At 45.3% G+C, this 21785-nt stretch overlaps 1 protein-coding gene across 5 annotated transcripts in view; it reads right to left on the minus strand.

Moving 5' to 3' along the window:
* Window positions 1-21785, minus strand: part of MVB12B (multivesicular body subunit 12B) — a 117030-nt gene that overhangs the window by 52550 nt on the left and 42695 nt on the right. For all 5 annotated transcript variants that reach the window (XM_084821336.1, XM_084821335.1, XM_084821339.1 and 2 more), the window contains exon 7: window positions 18619-18716. In XM_084821336.1, coding sequence (XP_084677462.1) covers window positions 18619-18716 — 98 coding nt within the window. The remainder of the gene's footprint in view (window positions 1-18618; window positions 18717-21785) is intronic.

Consider the following 21785-nt stretch of genomic DNA (forward strand, 5'->3'; position numbering starts at 1 on the left):
TACTCTGCATGAAAAAAACACACACTTTACAATAGACTGAATTACAGCTAACACTCTCTACAAATAAATGCCTTTTCAATTACAAAAAGTGGACCATTGAGATATCCATATAACATGAGTCACAGAGAAGAATCCCAGTGACACCTGTCAACAGAATACAGCCTGCACGGTGATCCAGAAATAAAACAGAATTAAAATAGAATTTTGCCACACTACTCATTAAAAGAAAATCCTTCTCGATTAGGACAAAGCCGCTGCAACAAGGTTATTTCATTTGTTCCACGCAGATCCGCTATCCAAAATGAGAGAGCAATTCCCTTGCATTTTATCTAAGTGCACAAATTATGCATTATGCATTTTTCATCAACACTGGCTTCCTTCACTCACCAGAACTGCCTCTCTCTTTCTCTTTTTAATATTAGTGACACTGTAATGAACAATAGCCAATGTGATACATTATTCTTCATCAAACCTCCAAATGAGAGAGGGGAAAAGGAAAGCCCTCTGTTACATTATAATAGCTGTTGGTCAATGTAATGTAGTAGATTAAATTCAACTTCTCTCTGTGTGTGTTTTAACACACCATAAAACAGCACGATAAGGCGACTATAAATTTGTTTTAATTTTACTCCAAACTCCATCACGCACATCATATACAAGCACCAAAAGAAAAAAAAAATTGTGTGAAAAGTAATTTTGCATAATCAGTACACGCCATCTGGAACAATTAAACGATTTCTATAGAACTATGTGGATCAGTCATATCTGCTTATTAAAGATCAGAAATTATACAAGTAATAAATCCTCGAAAAAACTAAGCGTGCTCTCGCCTGTCAACGCTATTTTAACTTCAGATACTGAAGAATGCTTGATAAGGCTGAAAAGAAGAGATTAATATATGCAAATTACATTGAGCATTTAAAATCTCCTGCAACTGTCTCCAGTTTTTCCATCCCTTATTGCTGCGTTTATGTTTTATTCATCCATTCACCCAACTCACCTGTCACTTCATAAGCTATAATATTATGGGGGTATTATTAAACAGCATAAAGCCCCCGCTTTAATTGGAAAGCTTCATTGCATTTTCCAATTATTTGGACTAAATTAAAAGCAGATGTACATAGTTTAATAAGGAGTCTAATATCAGTTCCGGGAAATCAAAATTCATTGTCATTACTGCGCCTCCATACTTTTGCAAACTGTACTCCGTTTTCGGAGAGTGTGTGTGCATGTGTGTGTGTGTGTGTGTGTGTGTACGTATGTGTTTTCCAAAGGAAATCTGTCTCACCAATCTGTTAATTGTCATTCCGTTAATAACTGTTTAAATTTCCAAACAGCACAGCGGCATTCTATTAAAAAAAATTAAAACGACGGGGCACGTGGAAGCAAAACAAATAAGATTCCCGATAAGGCGGGCGACTCCTCCCGCAATGGGTACATGATGCGCACCAGTATGTGCAATTAGATGTGCAATGAATCGGAGTGGGGGTGGGGGGGTGGGAAAGCAATGGTGGATCTTGAACCCATCCTTGGTTGGGAATTGGCTAACACCCCAGACTCAAACAAATGATGAGGCTTTGCTGGTTGATTCTTAGACTCAATACAAAATGTCTTTCCAGGCGCTAACCAGTCCAGGTGGTGGCTAGGTGAGGTGGTTGCTATGGGCCTATAAAGAAAAAGGGGGGCTCACTGGGATCAGAGGAACTGGGACAAACACCTTCTAACGATGGAGCCACTTTTTTGGTTTTCCCCTGAATCTTAACTAAGCTCCCTCTCTCTCTCCCCCCTCTCCCTCTCCCTTCCTTTCCCTATCCTTATCCCTCTCCCTATCCCTATCTCTTTCCCTTTCCCTATCTCTTTCCCTTTCCCTATCTCTTTCCCTTTCCCTATCCCTACATATGACTCCCCCAAAGAATATGGTATTTTGACATCTGGCTCAGCTTACTTGCATGAGGCATCTGGGCTTTCACGTTCCTCCATGCCCCATGCTTCCCTGTTGCTGTTTAAAAGGGTCTTCTCTATCAACCTGCCCCAAGACCGAATCCCAAAGGCAGCCCTGCTAAAACCAAAAGAAACCATGAACAGAATGTTTAACGGATGCAAAGCTATCTGACAGCCACGGGCTGGGCAACTCAATCCTGCAAGTGAAAAAGAAGAGCATGGTTGTGCATGTTGTTGTTGTTTTTTTTTAAAGCAAATTATAGCAGACATTAATTGGGGGTGGGGGCGGGGGAGAGAAGAATTTCTCAAGCAAATTTCCCTTCGCTCCAACATTCTGGCAAAATTCTGAATCGACAGCTGAGTATAATCAGCTATTTCTCCGATGTCCGTGATCGTGAATATTATTGAATTTAGGGAGGGAGAAAAGCTAGTGCGAAATTATATTGAATTGAGAGAGCAGATACTTGACATTTACACCTTAAATTCTACCCAAATGCAACAGTTAGAAGGTTGAGGTTTGTTTCCATCGAAGCTAACATTGTAAAGCAAGGATTATACATTTCAAAATTCTAAATTGAAAATACAAAATGTTTACCAAATTTGTGCAAAAATGGGTTCCCGCTCCACATCAGAGACACAGAGGGGAGCGTCAGTTGTTTGATAACTGGTCTGGAGAGTATTCACGTATTGTGGGAGGGGAGGAGCTGCAAGAATCATGGATTACCTCCCCTTCACCCAATTAATAAAGAAGGCTATTTTGCCTTTATCGGGACCAGTATGCCATTGTTAGAAACAGTTGATTCAGGAAGTGCAATTATTTCTTTTGTAACGGTATTGTAAATTGTTACTGAGCTGGTTAAATCTACAGGAATGCCTGAGGAAGACCTCATTTAGCCTACATGGAGATACACTGGGGTTCCGTAGACTTGACTGTTAGAGTCGTTGTTAAATAGACCAGCATAACTGATATAGAAATTCTGACCGACTGTGTATAATTAGAACATAAGCAAAGTGTCAGGGTTGGATCGGAGCCCATAGAGCCCCAAAGCAGTTCTGATTCTGAGGAAGAGATAGAAACCGTGGGAGAGGAACCCGCGTGCTGTTCAAAGGTGCTGCCAGAGGGAGAGTCCCGCCCTGCTCACATTCATGAGAGTGGTAGCGACCCTGGCAGGGAGAGGGAGGGACAACTGGAGCTTCGGGACGCTAGGCGTCGGTGTGGGGACAAGCGGGAGAAGGAGGGCGCTGAGAGGGCGCGACGTCAACAGCTGCGCTCCGATGCCGCACAGGAAAGGGGCGGACTTTCGCCTCCTAGTCCTTAAATCCAGAGGTTTCCCGCCTCTGTCCTCCAAACGCAGATCAACTGATTTCTCGAAGGCTAGCAACCTCTGTTAGGCAGCTCTCTAAAGTTCCCCTCATTAGGCTCATGCAATCAGCATCCGTAAGCGTCATTAGGCTGACTGGAAATAAAGCCTTGGAAAAAAGCCCTGTTGTCTGTGTGTTGATTCTAGCTACTTGAGGATTTCAGAAGGCAGCAAGGGCTAGGGATGGCGGAGAATTTCTCCCCAAATCTTCGGGGGGCCGAGCGCCAACGCATTCGGCCCCCCGAAATCGGCGGTGAAATTCTCCGCCCCCCCAACCCCCCCCCCCGGGATGGGACTTACCGTAGCCGAATGTCCCTTCTGACGGCGGGTCCTGGCGGTGGTTCAGCGGGCTTTCGGCGGGGGCGGGGGCGGCAGCCGGTCTTTCGACCGGCTGCCACCGCCGCCATTACAGCTGAAGTAAAAAAAAACACAAAACACCCCGTGATAGGCTACGTAACGATTAACGTAGCCTATCACGGCTGACTTTGCAAATCTAGCCGCAATAGACTGCGTAAATCGTTACATAGCCTATCACGGTTTTTTTTTTTTTTTTAACTTTCGTAGTTCGTGGCTGGGGAGACGGGGCGCTTCTCCCCGTGCTGAATTTCGGCTGGGCGAGGCGGGGCGCCTCCCCTCCGGCCTGAATTTCGGCCGGGCGAGGCGAGGTGCCTCCCCCCCCGGCCTGAACTTTGGGGGGAGAACCGAAGCGCCTCCCCCCCACCGTGAAGCAAGCTGCGAAACCAGGTAAGTGACTTTCGTACATCCCTAGCAAGGGCGCTCCTGACACAAAGCCCTGCTGGGTCAGACCAAGGGTCCATCCAGTCCAGCATCCTGTTCACACAGTGGCCAACCAGCTGTCGACCAGGAGCCCACGAGCAGGACATGAGCGCAACAGCACCCTCCCACCCACGTTCCCCAGCAATGGTGTACATAGGCTCACTGCCTCTGCTACTGGAATTGTACACCAATTGGCACAACTGTTCTGGTGATTATTAACATAAATTTGGTAACCACATTTATGGCAAATTTGGTAGTGCTGTGTTGTAGGTCTCTTATACCAGGAGAGTTTATATCCATACTGCTGTTTGGGGACCATGCCCTTTATGTTTTCTTCCCGCTACTTTTACTACCTGCTAATGGAGCCGCATTAGGGCTGATCATAGCCTGCCCAACATGACACCACAATTCTCATAGCTGGTTGGGGGCTCATGGTGTTGTAGTCCAATGCAACTGAAGGGCAGGAATTTGGGTAAGGCTGGTTCACCACTAGCTGAAACGGCAGCTTCCTCTGGCTTGCAAAAAAAGCCAATGCTATTTTGGGCTGCAACAATAGAAGCAAAGCTTCCAAATCACGTGAAGTACTAGTTCCCTTGTACCCAGCACTGGTTAGGCCTCATCTGGAGTACTGTGTCCAGTTTTGGGCACCGCACTTTAAGAAGGATGCAGACAAGCTGGAGAGGGTTCAGAGGAGGGCAACGACAATGATCTGGGGACTGGAAACAAAGCCCTGTGAGGAGAGACTGAAAGAACTGGGCATGCTGAGCCTTGAGAAGAGAAGACTGAGGGGAGATAGGATAGCGCTGTTCAAGGACTTGAAAGGTTGTCACAGAGAGGAAGGCCAGGATCTCTTCTCGATCATCCCAGAGTGCAGGACAAAGAATAATGGGCTCAAGTGACAGGAAGCCAGATTCCGGCTGAACATCAGGAAAAACCTCCTGACTTTTAGAGCAATACTACAGTGGAACCCATGACCTAGGGAGGTGGTGGGCTCTCCCACACTGGAGGCCTTCAAGACGAGGCTGGACAGCCATCTGTCAGGGATGTTTTGACTTGGATTCCTGCACTGAGCAGGGGGCTGGACTTGATGGTCTTGTAGGCCCCTTCCAACCCTACTATTCTATGATTCTTTATTTCAATGCAACCTGTTTGGGTCCGCCCAGCAGTTGCTGGCTGATTATTGCTATCCCTCCCAAATTCCCTCTCAAAACAGCACTAAACCATCATGCAGCATCATTCCGAGATGGGCTTCTTGGGGTGGGGGGTATAGCAGCCACCAGCTAGTGCTGGCAGGGTCCCTGTTGCTGCCGGTAAGGCCCTGTTTGTGCCCCAGCCTGTGGAAACCACAAAAATAGCCTCCAGAATTTCTCCACCTGAGAATGGGATAGCAAAATTCAGGGCAGAGGGAAGAATTTGGGCTCAGTCTCAATGCTAACACCTCTGAACATCAGAAGAACATTATAATAACTCCCAGAAACTATGTTGCAAGATGAAGCTGAAAGCAATTCTTCTGCAGTGAATTAAAACAATGGCATCTCTTTTCTTTTTTCCTCCTTTCAAAATTACCTATGTTAATAAAGGTGGCACACTGTGCCTAGTGAACTATTTAATTATCTTTGAAAACTGGGGAGGGGGGTGATGAATTAAAACAATAGTTTTTGGGGGAAATATATGACTAAGCCCTGATTAAAATGTCTTTCCTCATCACAAGCAGATAAAAGATACCATTTTTAAATGCCTATTGAAGAGCATATAGTGCCGGAGCAGGGAGCAACCGACATTTTTTGGCAACACAGGGGAAAATTACAGAGAGGGAACGGAATGCGAATCAGAGATTTTAGTCATTCCTTCTCTTGAAAGCAAATGGAGAAAGGACGATTTTTCTATTCAAGCTGCCACCAATGCTCATTAATCAATGCCAAACTACCTGAACAGACCCAGGCTTGAAACAAAGCTGTTACCAAACCATGGGTTGGATATTTAATTTTCCATGACAATTGTTATCTCAGAATTTGGACCTTGCCTTATGATTATGTTTTGGCCAGGATACCTCTTTTCCAAAGTTTGATTTACACAGAGGGAGGAAGTGAGGGGTTCACCACACAGGTCGAAACAAGGAGAAACAAATGTCTGCTACGATCGTATTTCTAATTACAGCATACAGCTTTGGCGTTTGTGGCACGGAAGTGTTAGTGCTTCAGGAAAACTGATGTTAAAAATAAAAGTTTATGTAGTAACAAGACTACATCTTGGAAGCTCCTTCCTTGTGAGGAGGAAGTGTATTACGGACAACAGTTGTAATTTGTAGGGGCTCTCAATACTGTTAGCAGTACAAATAAACAGAACAGTGGCACCTAGTGGCATATTACAAGCATTACAAGTATAACAACATGGCTTAATTATAACACCAGCCAACACACCTTGGGGTGCGGACAAATACCCATGTGTCTCCAGTAGCTGCCATTTTCTTTGTGGCACATTTTCTTTGTAGCCTCCTTCCCAACATTGTATGGGCATGACGACAGCACTCAGGTCCTGAGTAAAGGTCCTGCTATAAAGTCCCCAGAGTAACTTATTATAGGGACCAGCAACTGGAAGCCAAAGGACCAAATGCAGCATCAAGTGAGAACTAGAGTAGCACAGCAGCTGAGACTGAGCCATGAACCAAAAAGTTCCTAATTCTGTTCTGGTGTGACCAGCTTTAAAATTGTACCTTGCTTCTCACTTTTTTGCTATGCCACTTTGGGCGGGCATAGCCTAGTCTTCCCTAACCTGGGGCTCTCCCGATATTTTGGACTTCAATTTCCATCAGCCTCAGCCAGCACGGCCAATGGTCAGGACTTCTGGTCAAAAAACATCTGGAGGGCACCAGGTTGGAAGATGCTGGTGTATCCCTAAAAAAGCAGCTAAAAAATACTTGAAATAAATACATCACATCTTCACTCTGTCCCATCTGCACTGTGGAGATCGCAATACCTATTTCCCTTACAGGATTTTGTAAGGACTGAGGTAACCTCTGCAACGTGCCTTGAACAGTCTAGAAGTGCACATCTGCTCGGCAGGAAGTCCCAATGTCTTCATTGGGACTCACAGGGAAGCATGTATAGTAGGGGTATGCAACTTCAGGTGGTCTATGGCCATTTCAATCCCTTGAAGCCCTCCCTCACGGGCTGCACGTCCATGCCTAAAAATAATTAAAAATGGCATCCATAGTGGCTATGGAGTGCCAAAAAGGGTCAGAACAAGCTTGTTTGCAAGCTAATTTTGGCCCCTTTGGTGTGCCACAGCAGCTCTGGAGCATATTTTTTAAATGTATTTGGGGGACAGGGGGGTGCAGATGGCCAAATATTGACCATCTCTGGCATATACGACTGCACTGCAAAGTGCTTTATACCTACTATTCATTTATTTGCTAGGCAGGGTGATGTCTTCCCCTCAACGGCAACCCAGAAACAGGCAATAGAAGAGGGAACAAAAGCCCCAGAAACAGGCCTTCCCAACAGGCCTTGGTCTATCTGCCCAAACGTTGCCGACTAGGAACTTGTAGACCTCTGCATGTCCAGTTGGGAGTATGTGTGTGTGTGCGCAAACCCAATGATATGCACACAGCCTCAAGGCAGTGCCTGATATATCAAGGCCTCGTGTGGTGAGACAGGAAGCCCCTTGGAGGGCGAGGGCTGTCGAATTATCGGTGCTTCAGGCAGAACTGAGAATGCCACCTTATCGGTGGATCGGTAGATCTTTGATGCCATAAAACAAACCAGGCATGCAAGCGGGCGGGAAGGGGGGAGAGACCCAGCTCTCTGGATAACAAAGGATCTCAGGCTGGCATCATTCATTGTCTCGTAGACAAAGGGGAGACAAATCTGCGGAATAATGAGCTTCTTTTCAGCGTGCTGACAGATCTGCTCCATCTCAAGTCTAATCTATGGGACCTAATGTTCTTTACAGTGAAAGGAGCCAAGATGTTCGTCTTCAGCTTGCTGTTCCTTTTGTTTTTAAAGTCAACAACTCCCTAGGGGCACTGGAAGAGGACAGATGGAGCTAACCAGGAAAGGAGCCTTCAACAGGCGGCTGATGCTGGGTAGATGATGAACTGGAATTTGGCCCCCACCCTCCCACTCACAAGTTTCGTGTCAGGGCCTCTGGGGCTGGAAGCAAGGGGTGGAAGGGTTCCAGGGCTGGAAGCATGGGGTGGCATACATGGTTCTCTCCCTTACCCCCTGCCCCAGTCCAGCATCCCAACAATCCTGTAAGATAGGTCGGGCTGAGAGAAAGAGAATAGCCTGATGTCAGCCAGTGAGATTTTATGGCTAGTTGGAGGTCTGAGCCTGGTTCTCCCTAGTTATAGTCTTGAGAGCCAGGTGGGGTTTAGTGGTTAGAACAGAGGTGCCCTCCAGAACTACAGCTCTCCAGCCCCCAAAGGCATGGAGAATGGCCAGAGATTGTGGGAGTTGCAGTCCAAAACTTCAGGAGGGTGCCGGGTTTCCTCTCCTTGCTCTAACAACTGCACCACACTAGTCTCAAAATACTATCAAGGTAACCTAAACCAGGGTGGGCACCTGAAGCCTTCTCCTTAATTTCATGGATAAATTCATGGAGGAGAAGGCTATCAATGTCTGCTAGTGCTGATGGCTCTAGGCTACCTACAGTATCAGAGGCAGTGTGCCTATGTACACCAGTTGCTGGGGAACATGGGTGGGAGGGTGCTGTTGCACTCCTGTCCTGCTTGTGGGTTTCCTGCAGGCAGCTGGTTGGCCACTGTGTGAACAGAATGCTGGATCAGATGGAACTTGGTCTGATCCAGCAGGGCTCTTCTGTTCATGATGTGGGGTGAGCCCCAAGAGGGAGAAGGAGGGTGGGAGGAAAACATGGAGGGAGGACAAAAAACAGATGGGGTGATGGAATGAGGGGAGGAAGCCCTCTGGAAGCATGCAGTTCAGACCTCTGATAAGAGAACTCTGTCCCTCCTTTGGCATTCCCATTGGCTGGGGAGGGAGAAGGAAGAAAGAAAAGAGGTGGCAGAGAGAGAGAGAGAGAGAGAGAGGTAGGTGGGACAGGACAGGATTCTTACTTTTGGCATTGGCCCTGCCCACATCTGACATGTGGCCCCCAACCATTACCCCTGTGGGAATGTAGCCCTCAATAAAAAAGGGTTCCCCACCCATGACCTAAACTCTGCACCAAGACAACGTGAACATTTTGTGAAATAAAGTAAATTGCCATATATATTTGTCCAATTTGTTGATTGGCCAACCACATAGGAGAAAGATATGCCTGGAAGTCAAATGCAGGTATTCTACAAATAGGCCTCAATATGCATATGCAATGTGTTAACACCAGGTTTCAGACAGCAATGGTTACTGCTACAGTGTCATGTAAGTTCACCACCCAGGAGCTGCTACACATACAAAAGAAACACACTGAATATTCCTCACTTTAGAAGATTTGGGTCAATTTTGATGGGGTGGAAATACCTCCAGTATGTTTATATTGTCGTGAATATTAACACTGCCCCGCAAGTCTGCTTAGTGCCATTCTTTCTCCTGGCTGCCACTTCCTCCCTTCACGGGTTAGTCCCATGGATGATTCCACCCAATCAGGGATCACATAATCACTTTTCAGGAGTCTATGCACTGGGAGGGAAGGTCTGAAGAGGGAAAGCTGCTCTACACACATAGGTTCCCTGTTTGATTTAGAACCCTGTTTGCATATGGGTAGTGAGGGGAGGGGCCAACAGGAACATGATGGAAGGGGCAGGACCAGCCAGCATGGCCCTTCTCTCCCCATCAGGTGATTGGCTAAAAAAGGCTGCGGGGACTGGTATGTCACAATGCTAGACAGATAATGAGATCTGGCAAAATGAGATCACTGAGGGCAAGTGAGGGCAATTTAAACAAAAAAGCTACTGCGGGAGAAGTGGAGAAGTTGCAATTGCCACAGAAGGGAGTAGCATTTTTCAGCATTGCAGAAAATGTTTGCAACCAGAAATGAATAGTTTCAACTTAGACCCAGTAATGTATTTATTCTTTTTGTTCTTCAAATATTTATATACCACCCTTCAGTATCAAATCACAGGGCAGTGTACAAAATGCACTAAAACAACAATAAAATATAACAAGAGAAACAACAAAAAAGAAAATCTACCAAGTCAGGTATTAAAATGAGCAAATATCTAAGTATACAGATAGGTTTTCAACAGGCACCTAAATAGCGTCAGGGATTTGTCATAAAACAATTTGTCCATCAAACTTTCTGAACGCTTGCGCGTCCACTTGATTGTGAAGAGTAGGAACATCTTGCAGTTGAAACGGCTTTTGTTTCCAGCCAAAGAATTTTTTGGAAGCAAGACCAAACCTCATCCCTTTGGGGACCATTAACATATTGTCCTGAAACAAGCTGTTTAATAACTTCACTGCAAAGGCTGCCAAGGTATTAAAAAGCTCGTCCACTTAGCACAAACTTTTGATGGAATATTTGCATGCCTCCATTTGACATCTTTTTAAAGGATGCAGTCCAGGGCTCCATCGCCCATGCACAGAAGTCCCATTGAAGTCGATGGTGCAGAAAAAATTAAGATTAAGCATATTTCAAAAATAATCACAAATACTGTGATGCATTTCTCTAATCTGTTACGTTACTTCGCACTGTGATGCATTTCTCTAATCTGTTACGTTACTTGAATGTCTCCAGTGTGGGAGAGCCCACCACTTCCCTAGGGAATCGGTTCCATTGTCGTACTGCTCTAACAGTCAGGAGGTTTTTCCTGATGTTCAGCCGGACTCTGGCTTCCTGTAACTTGAGCCCATTATTGCATGTTCTGCACTCTGGATGATCAAGAAGCAATTTATTTATAAAAATATAGGTTATAATCCAGGCAAATTTAGGTACTTTCTATGTCCCACTGATAGCAATAGAAGAGTTTGGCACAGTCAAACCTTGCCCGTTGAAATAAATAGGAATTAAATTTGCTTTACTCTGGCTAGATCTTGTCTGTAGTGTGTGAGTCTATTATCATTATTTCTACTTTGGGATGGATGGAATGGGCTCAGTTGCATCTACACTGATTTCGCAGGTGAGTATCCCACCTTAACGTGCTGATTTGAAAAAAAAGAAAATCTGTGCAGAATTCTTTAAAAACAACGTAGTTAAAAGAAGCTCATGAGGTGGTCTGCGGGCTGCCTTCTACACTTTTTTTTTTTTTAAAGAAACCCCTCAAATGAACAGGTTTTTCTAGAGGACATACTTATTTTCCAAGGCATTTGTTCATTAGTTTTGGCCCAATGGTTATGGACTGCTTTTGTGGTGTTTATTTCTATTGCTATTATTGAGCTAATTATGGTTTAGATTGATTTGGGTCCCTGCCCCCTGTTTTATTAATTATAGCTATCTGTATGTGTGTGTGTAATTTGCTTTGGGACTGCTTTTTGCAGTGGGAGGCATAAAATTTAATCATCTAGAAAGGGCAGCTGCCACTATAGGGTTGGGTTGAAATGGGGCTAGAAATGGCCCCTGGAAGATGGGACCTGATGACATATTGTTCTGCACAGGGATGTTATGGGGGGTGGGGAGATGGCTGCCCCCACGATATTAGAAAAATCTGTTGATTTTTTTTTTAATTAAAGGTAGCCCTCAGACTATCTTGTAGAGTTTGCCAGGGGTGCATATTCCAAAGCAGATCACATTCCAACCCACCAATCCACAAATCAATAAAGCGAATGCAGAACTCCACAATTCCTCTACTAACCCCATTTCTATGGCATTATCAGTGTACATGACTACTGTGAGACAGCGTGCAACTTAAGTAAAAACCCTGTTTACTTTCCCTGTTTACCCCCTACCTTCATTCATTCCTCTTCCCTTCCTCTGTTATTTTCCTTGTGTCAACTTTTAGATTGTAAGCTCCCTGGGACAGGGACCTGTTCTCTTGTATTTTGTAATGAGCCAGACACACTGATAACATAACAACCGACACCAACACCTTTGTCCCTCCCACTGTAAACCTAAAGAGCCGGTCAACCAATGAAGAGTATTCTGAAGTGTAATGCTATACATGTCTACTCAGAAGTAAGAGCCACTAAGTTCAATGGGGTTTACTCCATGGTAAGTAGTTTTAAGACTGCAGCCTTAGTTTATTAGTCATCTGCTTTTCAACCAATGTATTGATTATCTTTAAATAAATCTTCATATTTCCAATACCTCAATATAGGTGCCTTTTTGAGGTACTAAAGCAAGCATGAGATGACTTTACAAATTACCATTTGTTCTTAGATGGAAAAATGATGGTTTCTATTTCTTCATTCATCCCTTATTATAGTAACACCCCAGAATCAAAAGCACCTACATTTAAAAAAACACCAACCACCCTGCAACACAAAAATTCTCAATCTTCAGATTAATCAACTAAAACTTCAGTTGATTAATTTGCCAATTAAATTGATTAAAAGACCTCCACTCTCTCCCGGAAAGGGTCTGTCGTCATATTATTAACATATAATTTGCAGGTCCTTTCTCCTGCAAAAAACACACACACTATAAATGCCACATTCGTTTTAATAATACACGTTGCACTCTGTGCCCAACATCTGCAAAAAGGTAAAACAGACTCTCCCCACTCCATACACATTTCTTGATGTGTTCCTCTCTCTCATCCACGCCTGGGCTTATTGTTTCTTAAGTGACGGAAGGTTTAATCAAGAAAGCGGGCAATTCATCAATCGCAACAAGCCAGCCTGCGTGGGGCTGACAGCCCCCACATGGCTTTATACAGTAGAAAAACCTGGCCACCTGTCAGCCGCCAACCTTTTACACTGGGATATACAAACGTACCCCCCCCTGATCAATCCTTCAGACCTTCCCATCCGTTCCCTCCCTCTGCCTGATTATATCCTCCTTTATGTACGGCACCGTCCCCCATTATTGGCGAGGACAGACGGGGAGAGACAAGCCGTGCGACGGCTGTTTATGTGCCATCGTAAAAATTTATGCACCCTTAACGTGACTTATTCCCCCTTCTGTTTGACTTCCATTATTATAAATAATCCCCCCTTCTACTTCATTCAGGATTCTGCTTCACTTCTGTGGTTTATTATCCGCTGTCCCAGTGTAAAAATGTTTCCCCTCCTTGCCTCCTCCCCTGTTTCTCCTTCCCTTGCAAAGATAAACCACCCAAACACTACTCAAGAAGTCCTTAAATGTGTGGTCCAAAACATCTATTTCTAATTAAGTCCAAGGCCACACTGTAGGGAAAACAATACATATAGCTAATTAAGTCAGTTCCTGATATTCCATGCCATTGGCCCACTGATGGGTCACCCTTTAGTATGACCAAGAAAGACGACGGAGGGAGGGGCTATGTGGATAGGAGCACGCTCAATTATTAATTGGCTGAGGGCACCAGGGAAAGGGAGCTGGTTTAGCGGCCACCCCAGTGGCCCTGCTTACTTTCTCACGCATACGCACTGAACTTATTTACATACTTACATTTCTATGTCACCTTTCTGCCAATGCCCTCAAGGCCATTACAACGACCGCGTACACATTTTACAGACATGGCATGAAAGGGGAGAGGGGAAAATGGGGAAATACAGGTGCCGTGACCACTGCACAAAGCAGTTCTGAGGAAGTCCTCAGTCCCAGCCCAGCCGATGGAGGGGGCCTCACTGCCTCATCTCTCTCTCTCTCTCTCTGATGCAGCCAGGTGAAATGGCTGGTGATGGAGGCCATTCTGGGAGAGGCAGAGCCAAATGGCAGATGGTTTCAGCCAGGCCATTAGAAGAAGACAATGTCACAGTGAAAGCTAAACATGTCCGCCATTTCTGACCACAGGTGGCCAAGCTTCCATCAGCATGCACCCAGACCCCACTGAACAAGACATAGGCCTCCCCCACACACCTGTCATGGCAACAGGGAACTGGCTCATATTAATTAACAATCTGAGGGAACATCCTTGTAAAGGCCAGCTTCTCCACTTTGGGAATGGGGTCGGGGAGGGAGATGAAAGGGGCTGGGGGGAAGCTTCCAGCTCAACTGCTTCCACTGCCTGTCAAACCTAACAGGCTTTGTGCTACTGGAAGACAGTATCTAGTAGCTGTTGATAGGTCTCAAATAGAATCATGGCTCCCTACCAGCAAAACGTCATTTCTAGGCAACAAGGGAGGTCTTCCCTGAACTCAGCCAGCAAACCTACATGTAACCTCCGGGTTCGATTACTGCAATGCGGTCTACGTGGGGCTGCCTTTGAAGACGGTTCAGAAGCTGCAGCTCGTGCAAAATGTGGCAGCCAGATTAATAACAGGGACTAGAAGGTATGAATATATTAGACTGACTCTGGCCCCCTTGCATCGGCTGCCTATATGCTTCTGAGCTTGATTCAAGGTGCCAGTTTTAACCTATAAAGCCCTACATGGCTTGGGACTGCAATACCTGATAGAGTGCCTCTCCTGACATGAACCTACCCATACTCTATGCTCAGCATCCAAGGTCCTCCTCCAGGTGCCTCCTCCAATGGAGGCTCAGAAGGCGGCGCCAAGGGAGAGGGCCTTCTCAGTGGTGGCCCCCCAACTGTGGAATGATCTCCCCAATGAGGCCCACCTGGAGCCAAGATTGTTATCTATTTGGCACCAGGTTAAGACCTTTCTCTTTTCTCAGGCAACTGGCAGCATATGATGAGTTTTTAATCAGTCCTGGAGTTGTTTATGGTTATGGCTGATCGCTCAATGTTGTTTTTAGATATATGTTGTCTTCGTGCATACTGTTTGTGTGTTTTATGTAAATGGTTTTTAAATATTACACTGTATTTTAATGGGGTTGGCCTCAGGGGTAAGCAACCTAGTGCCCTCCAGATGTTTTAGACTACAACTCCCACAGCCCCTGACCACTGGCAATGCTGGCTAGGGCTTATGGGAGTTGCAGTTCAAAACATCTGGAGGGCACCAGGTTGCCTAGACGGATCATCAGGGTCAGATCCAGGAAAGCAATAATTATGTCCTTAAGAGGGTTTCAGTTCTCTCTCAAGAATCCCTAGGCAACCCCCCCCCCCCGCCCCAGATGGAGCTGTGGTTTCAAGCAGGAAAAAGAAACACACACCCAACAACTCACAACTTCCTTCTACCTCTGACTCCTCTGGGACCATCGCCAGGGCAATGTTGCCGCTTTTCTCATTTCCAAACCCATTAGACCACCAGAGTAATGAGGAAAAACGAATACTGACATGAATTATGCCATTGTTATATTCCATCTCTTTAGAAAGCTACAGCAGCAGTTTTGGCAAAAAGATTACCATCTGAACGGCCCTTTCATTAAGGTACATGAGTTAATGCCATGTTCCTCTGTTATAAGTGTCACTCACCATTATTATTTTTTTTAAAGAAAACTAGTCAATAGCCCTTGTGTTTTTTTGTTTTTGTTTGTTTCTTGCTGTGCAATGGTGTTCCCCCATCAGAATTCATAGCTTAGATTTTTTTGAGAATCCCAGCTAGGTACGTCAGAGGAATCTGGTTGTGGGGTGGAGTTCAACAAGTTTTTGTCGGCTCACCTCCCTGAACTCCATTCCATCTTCTGCTAGCTGGCCCAACTCAGTGTGCAACGAGTTGGGCCAGCTGGCTGAACTTCCGTAAAAACACATGTGTGCAAATTTTGGCCGTAACTTTCACAAATTTTCATGATTTGCACAAATTACAGCCATTATTTTTGCTGAAATTTGTGCAAATTGTGTGAAGTTGCACAATTTGTGGCCATAATTTGTACAAATCTCTATTTGCACAAATTGTGGTCAAGACAAAAAAAAAAAAAGTGAAAAGCCCCAGAATCTGGGGAAACCACACGGCTCAGCTCGCAAGCCAACTTAGATGTGCCATGGACATCTGGTGAGCCCCCAAAGGGTCAGATTTAGTCCTAGCTGCTCTTGGTAAGGCCAAATGAAAAATAAGTATGAAAGAGATTGACTAGGTTCAGACAACACAATAACCCATACTAATGGATTGAGTATGGGTTGTTGAACCATGAGTTGTTGAAACGTGGTTATCGTGTTGCCTGAACCCAGCCATGGTAACAAAACATGGTTTGTTAATCACAAACAACCCATAGCTCACAACCCAGCAACAAACCATGGGTTCTTTTCATGGGTTGTTTGCAGCTAAGAAACCATGGCCCTGTTAGCGTGGCCGGGTTCAGACAACATGGTGACCCACAATTCAACAACAACCCATGGTTCAACGACAAACCACACTCAACCCATACTCAACCCCTGAGTGTGGGTTATCGTGTTATCTGAACCCAGCCATTGCTTTGTTGGATCAGAAATCCATCAATTCTAGGAGTGTTGTTCCAAAAGCCATCCAGCCAGCCAATAGTGTCCAGGAAGCTAATAAGGAAGTTATGATGGCCATTCTGTTTGCCTTAGCATCTAGAATTTAGAGATATACTGACCTTGTACATGGAGGTTCTACTTATTTATTGTGGCCAAGAGCTATGGATGGCACAATCCTGGCATGCATCTCCTCTGTGCATTGCAAAGTAAAATATTCAGGTCAGTCTCTGTAGTCATGACAACAAAAGCAGGGGGGGAAGGAGCCTCCAAATTCACGTGTCATCTACTTGCAGTTACCAAGTTCTGGGGGCAAGCAACTAGGAGTAGCTGTTGACTGCAGCCTTCACCACATCTTGAGTGAGCAAATTCCATTTCATAAGACAGTCCATTAACAGGAGATATCCATTCATTATGTCTGGAAGCCCAGATACGTCAACACCTTTTGCAAAGAAATCAAAATGCTCTGGAGCATTCTTGAAACCCTGGCAAGGAAACCAGTTAATGCAAAACAAAACAAAACAAAAAGTGGGGGGAGATGACACCATCAGCATAGCACTTCTGTGACAATTTAGGACAGGGTGGACAACTGGTGGCCCTTTGCCTAATTTAAAAAGTACTCTGCAAGAAATTATTTCAGACCTCTGGCAATGATCTATCCCTTTCCTGGCAGTCAACTGAGAGGAAAGTGGAGGGGGGGAGGGGGCAGAGAGAGAGAGAGAGAGAGAAAGGGGGTGTCAGAAAGACAGAGAGAAGGGTGTCTAAGAGAGGAGTGAGAGGGAAAAAAAAGAAAGGGGGTGTCAGAAAGACAGCAGAAGGGTGTCAAAGAGAGAGAGAGAGAGAGAGAGAGAGAGAGAGAAAGAAGGTGAGAGAGAAAAAAAGGGTGTCAGAGAGAGTGGTGCTCCCACTCACCACTGACTTTGGCTCTATCTGCTGCCAGTGCGTGACCCCTAACAGATTATCTCAGAGGTAACTAACAGAAAAAAAAGGTTGTGTGCCCCTGATTTAGAGGCTCCAGAGCAAATACAGGATTCCATAATCACCATTCCTCCAAAGAACAAAGCTGTTTCCCAGACTTAGGGGTTTTCCTCCTGCACACACCCCAGGATTGTTGGCAACACACAAGAGCTAGATGTGACCAAAAGGACATTTCTACTCTGCCTCCAAACTGTAGCTGATTAGCAAACTATAGAGGATAAAGGTCTAGAAATGGCTATCAGCAATGATGGCTATATGCACGTTCCAGCTTCACAGGCAGTATGTCTTCAAGTACCTTTCGCTGGCAAGCAACAACAGGGGAAGGAAGAGCTAGCGGGCAGCAGCACAGAGAAGGCTAAAACAGGACTCTCTGGATAACTTCAGTACCCAACGGAACAGTTTTCTACAGCCAATCTGAGGCTTCTGACCTCGCGGAGACTCCTTTTGAAGACCCACAAGAACCAGGATTGAGAGCTGCATCCTTGCATCTTCTGCACCATTCCAAAATATGCTGGGCTTGATCTCACATATCATGCCCCAGAATGTACAGAGACCCCAAGTGACTGTCTGGCCTGCTTGTGCAGTCAGGCCAGCCCTGCATTTAAGTGTGCATTTATTATTTCTATTCTTAATTTACATCCCGCCTTTTCACACAAAAACGGTGCTCGAGGCAGCAAACAATAAAATCTGGATTAAAAACAGCAACTTAATTAAAACATGCCATAAAAAGAGTTAAATTAAAAATACAATTCAAAGCACAAGATGAAAATAAACAGCGCCCAACCAATTAAAACTCCTTTCAGCGACAGACCAGCTTCTATGCCAAAGGCCTGCCTGAATAAAGATGTCCTTGCCTCCTGGCAGAAGGATAACGGAGACGAGGCCAATCTAGCCTCCCCTCAGCAGCGAGTTCTAGAGCATGGGAGCAGCCACCGAGCAGGCCCTGTCTCACGTCCCCACCAAACGTGCCTTGGATGTAGGCGAGACTGATACAAGACCTTAAAACCCAGGCAGGTTCATAGGGGAGAACATGTTCTTTCAGAAGGATTGGTCCCAAGTTATATAGGGTTTTATAGATTATAATCAGCACTGTGAATTGTGCCTGGAAACAGACTGAAGCTGTTGTATTAAGGGAGTTACGTGCTCCCTTTAACCAGCCCCAGTTAACAGTCTGGCTGGAGCATTCTGGACCAGGTGACATTTCCAAACAATACGTAACAAACAACTCCAGTACCAATGCAGTCTCTGGCTTACCTGATATGGCATATAAATTGGAGTGCTGGTACTCGAAGTCTGGTCGCGTGCCATTCCCCTTCCCTCGGAAACTGGCAGGAAGTGTCAGAGATATATGCCTAGCGAGGAAAAGATACCATTATTAGAGGTCAAGGCTGCCAGGGGTCTACCTAAGGTGGTGGGACAGAGGTGGTGGGACCAGCCCAAACCCTGAGATTGGCTTCAAAAGGCCTTTGACGGGTGGGTGCATGGAAGCCAGTGGAGGCTGGTGGCTCCAATGTCAGTGGGGTGGTGAATCCACTCCAGGTTTCAGGCAGAACTCCAAAGGAGCTCACCAATGTGCTCTGGAAGCAAAACTGACCATCTTCATTCTTCACCTGCAGATAAAATTCCTCTGACTTAATGGAAATCAGGACGGATCACCAGATCTGTGTGCATTCTACACTGCGACCGCACAATTGAAGAGCATGCGTGTGGTACTACGCACATTTTTTTTTTAAAGAGCGAGAGTGTGCAGGTTCCTAGCTCCTAAGCTGCACAGATAAGTGTGATAAGTGGGTTGGCAAAACTTCAGAAGCTGCAGAGGAGAGAAGGAGAATACAAGAACAAGATTTCCAGGGGCCAAGGGACCAAAAGCCATTTAGCTTCGCCTCTCTATACTGACTCAGGTAAGGCAGTGAGGCCCGCTCCGTCGGCCGAGCGCGAACCAGTAGCAACTTGGTTCTTCCTCTCCCAGAACTGCCTCTGTCAGTGACCACTCATTCAACCGCTCATGAACTAACTTGATGATGTCACAGTATGAAAGAGCTGTTACCTGAATCATTTTCCTCTTCCCACTTTGTACTTTTTTCCATTTGTATCACATCATTTAGAATGTGATGTAAGCCATTATTTTAATCCATAAACCGCCTTGAGTGCTTTGTCAGAAAGGACAGCAGAGAAAGACACCAAATAAATTTAAAAAAACAGAGGTACACTCCAGTTTGCCCTGCCTGCAACTGACCCCTTCGGGCTAACTTACTTTAAGTAAATGCAAACATTTGACCAGGATGGATACAAACTTATTATCCCTGCTAACTGACTGCAGAAATCTGCTTTCCTTTTGCTTATGAAGCGCCTTGTCATTTTATACTGTAGACAGGAAATTAGCTCTGTGGAACATTCTCTCCCGCACACACGGAACCCATCGAGAAACCAAGAACAGCCCAATTTATAAAAATCCCAAGTTCCTAAACACATATTGTTAAATGCGAGCAGCATATGGCAAATCAATTACTAGTTTCAATTCCGAAACACACACACACACAGCGAAGAAATGAGAGGAGGAGGGGGAAAAGGGGAGGAATTACAAAAGGGATGCTGGAACAACCAGAAAACAATAGCAGAGTTTAGATGAACGGCGGCCGCTGGAGTTTTGAATACCATTAATCATCATTCCAAGCAACGGGAAGCCATATTGACACGCGGGCTCCATTTGAATAGTTAATTAGGGTGAAGTTCTTCATCAAATTATCACAGAACTGAGCAGGGTGGGGGCTGGGGTGTGTGCATAAAACCTGGCACAACCGAATACCCCAAATATTCAAGCTGCTGTCAAACAGGCTGGTGTGCCCGCTTGAAACCGTGAGACTAATGCCGATGTGATGTGAGGCATTTAGCGAACTTGTACAGGGGTAATCATTTACGATGGTCTATTAGAAATTTATTGGGGGGTGGCACCTCTGAACTTAAATGAAGGTGTGGAATGCTCAAATGAAGGCTCTCTCTAATTATTCAGACTGTAGCATTATTTCTGATTTCAACCCTTCCTATGGAACTCCCTGCTTCTGGAGGTCAGGTAGATGCTAATGCTGGACTGTTTTCGGTGCCTCCTGAAAACAGTTCTTTTCCAGGAAGTCTTCCTTGGTTAACCAGCCTTGGTTTTATTGCCACTCTGTTTTTTAAAGAATACTTTTAATATCATGTTCACTCCTTTTATCTTTTATTCCTTTTATCTCTTATTGTTCACTGCTCCGGAATCTGTTTAGATGCGGAGCGGTATACAAATATTGTAAATAAATAAATAAACAAACAATTACTACTGTAAACATTTATTAACCCAGGGAGGCCATGTAATCAAGGAGGGGGCTCACAATTTGACACCCTAAATCAGGGGTAGACAAACTTTTTGGGCTGTGGGGACATCGGGCAATTTCAGGAACTCTCTCAGGTACTACCACAAAATGGCTACCATGGGAGGTGTGGCAAAGGACATGTCAGTTGCCTGAAGGACTAAGTACAAGGTGGGGACAGAGCCCCAACATACTAAACCATTCCTTTGAGCCCACAGTTTACAGTAATAACAGAAACCCATTTCACAACAATTCCAGCGGCCAGTTAAGAAAAAATGTGTTTGTTTTTAATGGGATGGGTAGGGCACCATGGCGGGCGCCAAGAAAGGCCCCTACCCCTGCTCTGAATGCTCCATGTTAGATCTGAACCCGGAAGGTGTGGATTCCTCAGTTATAAGCAAGCCTCAAACTAAAGGAAGATACTGGTACTGGGTGCAAGATTGCAGTATCCCATTACTCTCGTGGCTAATCTCAACTTTTTAAAAAAAGGATGTTTCTAGTTAAAGTTAGTTAAGGCTCGGAAGGAGCATTCCTTTGGCCAAGCGATGTACAGGCATCGATATGAAGCTGCTGGCTGAGAGCCAGTGTGGTGTAGTGGTTAGAGTGTTGGACTAGGACACTAGTAGTAGTCTCTAGTAATAGTCTTTATTACTAGAGACTCAGGTTCTGGTCCCCACTTGCTCACTGGGTGACTCTGGGCCAGTCACTGACACTCAGCCTAACCCACCTCACAGGGTTGTTGTGAGGATAAAATGGAGAGGATGACGAGGATCACGTAAACCGCCTTGGGATCCTCAGAGGAAAAAAGGCAGGATATAAATGTAATAATAAAATAAAAATAAAATAAATAAATCATATGGGGATTTGGCGTGAGATGCCATCAGTACATTGAGGACTCTCAGCTCCGTTTCCTCCCATCACCTGGAGTCAGGTGAAGCTGTGAAGTGCCAAACAGATGTCTGGAATCCATGACAAGCTGGATGAGGGCCAATAAACTGAGCTCACCACCACCAAGGAGGTGGTGCTGTGGGCAGACGGATCTCTGATTCAGAGAAGTGGCAAGGGTGTACTCCGTAC

Source organism: Heloderma suspectum, chromosome 14 (assembly GCF_057233095.1).
Source record: "Heloderma suspectum isolate Gila_16-S chromosome 14, 16-S_ref, whole genome shotgun sequence".
NCBI classification, from domain to species: Eukaryota; Metazoa; Chordata; class Lepidosauria; order Squamata; family Helodermatidae; genus Heloderma; species Heloderma suspectum.